Here is a 3,387-nt window from a genome sequence, read left to right as displayed (position 1 = left end):
TCAGAATACTTAAAAAAAATCTTCACAATGTCGATAAATGAAATTTTTGAAGAAACCCAGGAATGCCAGTGAAGAGGTGAACTGCGAACGTGAAAAGAGTAGAAAAGACATTACCTGTGAGACGTGAGAACTTAAGCAATAAAGTCTGCTTAAAACATCAGCTGGGTTTTAACATTCATTAAAAAGAGGGTTTAAGTYTAACCACTGATGGAACATGAGAAGGTACGGCATGGGAGATGAAACACTTCTTCCTTTCAATATTTGCCATCAAACACCTCCTGTAAACATCCGTCAACTTTACAYGTGAGAATACTATCATCACTGGAAAATAAAGCTCCGGTGCTTTCTGCTTGATAAAATCAAAAATAATAATAAAGTCCACACAGGGAAAAAAAAGTTTTAAAAACATCATCTCACACTTACTCTTGGAAAACCAACATTCTTTTTTGGGAGTTCTCTCCACACAAAATAAATCATGAACCCCACCATAAATTAATATTCTCAAAAGGCAACCTCAAATGTAGTGAAAGTCTCCTCACACACCTGAGTGAGCAGAAAAAATAAAACATGGAAACGTAGCTAACGAAACCAAAAAAAAAGGATCTTCAGAATTTGTTTTTCAAAATAAAAACTAAACAAATATCAGATCTTCAAATCTTGGCCTTTCCACAAACAATAACTCGTTCTGGCCATGAAAACAAAATCACTTCTAGAAGAAAAAAAAAACAACTACAGGTTGCTCAACATCACAAATGCACAACTACAAATACATCTCAACCATACCATACWGTGCTGTAACAGAACAGAGCAACAAATCCCTCAGATACTGGCAACACTGAGGTTTCTTCAATCAACAAGTCGTGTTTCTTTGTCTCACTTTGGTCGGTGGAAGAGGAAAAAGTCAGTGGTCACTGGTCAGACAAAAAGACAGGAAGTGTTTTTTTTAGTGTGTTTAAAAAAAAACAAACAATAAAACATCCCTCCTTTCGTCACCGTATTAAGGTTGGATTCCAACACCGAATATAAAAGATGACGTCATCAAACATCACTCATCAGGCTCCTGGGGAGCACTGCTGAGCTAAGAGGGTCCCGAGAAAATGCCCCCCCAATATGGGAGGTTAACCTGGGGGGCGGGGGTTAAGATTGCAGGAAAGCGGAGGGGCTCRGGGTGAAACTACGTTCCCCCCACTTAATGCTCCACTTCTGTCGGCTCCTCGGCATGTTTCTGCATGTGCAGCATCATCACCTGCAACAGACAACACAATCACAGAAATGAACCCTGTTGAGTTCAAGGAGACATTTTTAAATCAACTTAACTATTTAAAATGAATTTAAGAAGCTACTTAAATAATGCCAACCTAATAAAACTCTAAATAATTCTAATTACTCAAAGGTAAGACACTAACGGTACAGCAGAATACATGGAAGAAAAGCAGAATTCCTCCATAATTTGTCTAAAACTAAATAAAATCCTGCTCTGAAGCCACACCTCAATACATTTTTGACYGAGATCTTGAGATTTAAAAGTGTCCTTTAAAGAGACATGAGACTAAACTGAATTACTGGACTTATTTCAGTGTCACAAAGAGCTAAAACAAATCTAAAAAAAGGGGAAAAAAAGTATTTGTCCTTTTGCTGTAGTTAAAGACAAAATTGGCTGTGATTAAGAGTGGTAAAGAGCACATGCAATATACTCTTAAAAATCTCATCTACAGTTTAGTATTTGTTGCTGATTTCTATTCATATTCACAATTTTTATTCACATAGTTGAAATGGTTCCCAGGTTAAGCTGGGTGAATAAATTTAACAGCGACTCTACAAACTAACACCAAACAAGTCCGTCGGTAATGTGACTTGTTTTCTGCTGAATACCTGCTTGGAGCTGTTGCGCGAGCAGAAAATCTCTTCGCAGTTCTTCCAGCGACACTTGAGCGACTGGAAGTTGGTACAGGCGTGGTGATCGACCAGGTGCTGCTGCAGGTGCTCCAGCATCCCAAAGACCAGCGAGCAGCCGTGCCACTGTCAACACAAAGCTTCGTTATAACAACCGTGCACACACAGGACGTCTGCAGAGCAACAGGAAACCGGGACAGTTGGTGTCTAATTGCATCAGGCCTCATAGATAAATTGGAGAAAAAGATGCAAAGGAATGTACTCTGTAAGGCAAAGGTTTCCTAACTGACATGCTCCGCCCACACGGTCATTGGATCTAGGGCAGGGGTGCCCAAACTTTTTCTGAGTGGGCCAAAATGACATTCGAGAGCTGCGGGCTAATAATGATAATACATGAAACGCAGCTAGCTTTTAAGTAAAATCCTTTTATTTATGATTAAGCAGTTGAAGCGCTGACCCACGTTTGTTGTTTGCTAGTTTTAAGGCTCATGCACTTGGAGAAAGATTGACGTACGCTCGGGCAGCAAAGKCTCATGGGTCTTTTTGTAAATTGATCAAATATGAGTATCTGAGGTCTTATAAAGTGTGCAAATCTACATGTGGTTAAATTTAATCTAAATGTCTTTTGTATTTACTTGTATTGCATGTTTAATCTTCATATAACTCAAAGATGAGTGAAAAATATCTGCATTACAGCCACTTGTATAGTCATCAGGCCAACAGAGTATATGACTAAGTGGAAAAACTGTTTTTACATGTGACGACATGAGATTGCTGGTGGACCACATTAAATGGCTTGGTGGGCCATTTCTGGCCCACGTACCCCACGTTGGTCATCTCTGATCTAGAGTAAGTAAACTACACAGACATAATGTTATGAAGCTGACGGTGTTACTAGAGATAATGTTCCCACATCAGCCAACACTGAGGCAACCAAGTTTTCTAACGAGTCGCACAAGAGTTTGAGGAATTATTTAAAGAAAGCCAAAGAACGGTGAGGGTCAGAAAGTGACACTGGCTGTGAYTACAAATACTGTTTGGATGAATTTTGCAGTTGCAAACGTGGGTAAGTAATATTAAACAAAGGTGTTTGTGAAAGTGTGAGTTATTTCTAGATGTTTCACAAAATCCGCAAAGTGTTGGTTGTGAAAATCTAAGCTATGGGACGTGTCACTTGCCAATTAACATGGATCGCCAATTGGTTGGTTGTTGATGAGAATGCTTGCCTAACATCATCATCATCAAATTTATTTATAAAGCACATTTTAAAAACAACAACTTGTTACCAAAGAGCTGAACACAGAAGGTAAAAAAGTCAAAATAAACAGCAAACAACATACCGTAATTTAAAAGCATAAGAAAGATAAAAAAAAAAAACACAGAACAATAAAATGCAGAAAAAAAATCTCACTGAATTTAAAGTCAGAGCGAACAGGTGAGTTTTTAAAAGAGATGTAAAAACAGGAAGTGATGAGGCCAGTCTAATGTTGGGGG

General features: G+C 38.6%; 1 protein-coding gene across 1 annotated transcript in view; it reads right to left on the bottom strand.

The window, feature by feature from the left end:
• Nucleotides 1–2: 2 nt before the first annotated feature.
• znf106a (zinc finger protein 106a) overlaps nt 3–3,387 on the bottom strand; it is a 20,027-nt gene continuing 16,642 nt past the window's right edge. The window contains exons 21-22 of the mRNA XM_014018045.1: nt 1,873–2,019; nt 3–1,246 (exon numbers count right to left, since the gene is read on the bottom strand). Coding sequence (XP_013873499.1) covers nt 1,190–1,246; nt 1,873–2,019 — 204 coding nt within the window. The 3' untranslated portion in view covers nt 3–1,189. The remainder of the gene's footprint in view (nt 1,247–1,872; nt 2,020–3,387) is intronic.

The sequence above is a fragment of the Austrofundulus limnaeus genome, unplaced genomic scaffold, assembly GCF_001266775.1.
Source record: "Austrofundulus limnaeus strain Quisiro unplaced genomic scaffold, Austrofundulus_limnaeus-1.0 Scaffold181, whole genome shotgun sequence".
Classification (NCBI taxonomy): Eukaryota; Metazoa; Chordata; class Actinopteri; order Cyprinodontiformes; family Rivulidae; genus Austrofundulus; species Austrofundulus limnaeus.
The sequence above is the reverse complement of the archived record's forward strand: the minus strand, read 5'-3'. Positions and strand labels throughout refer to the sequence as shown.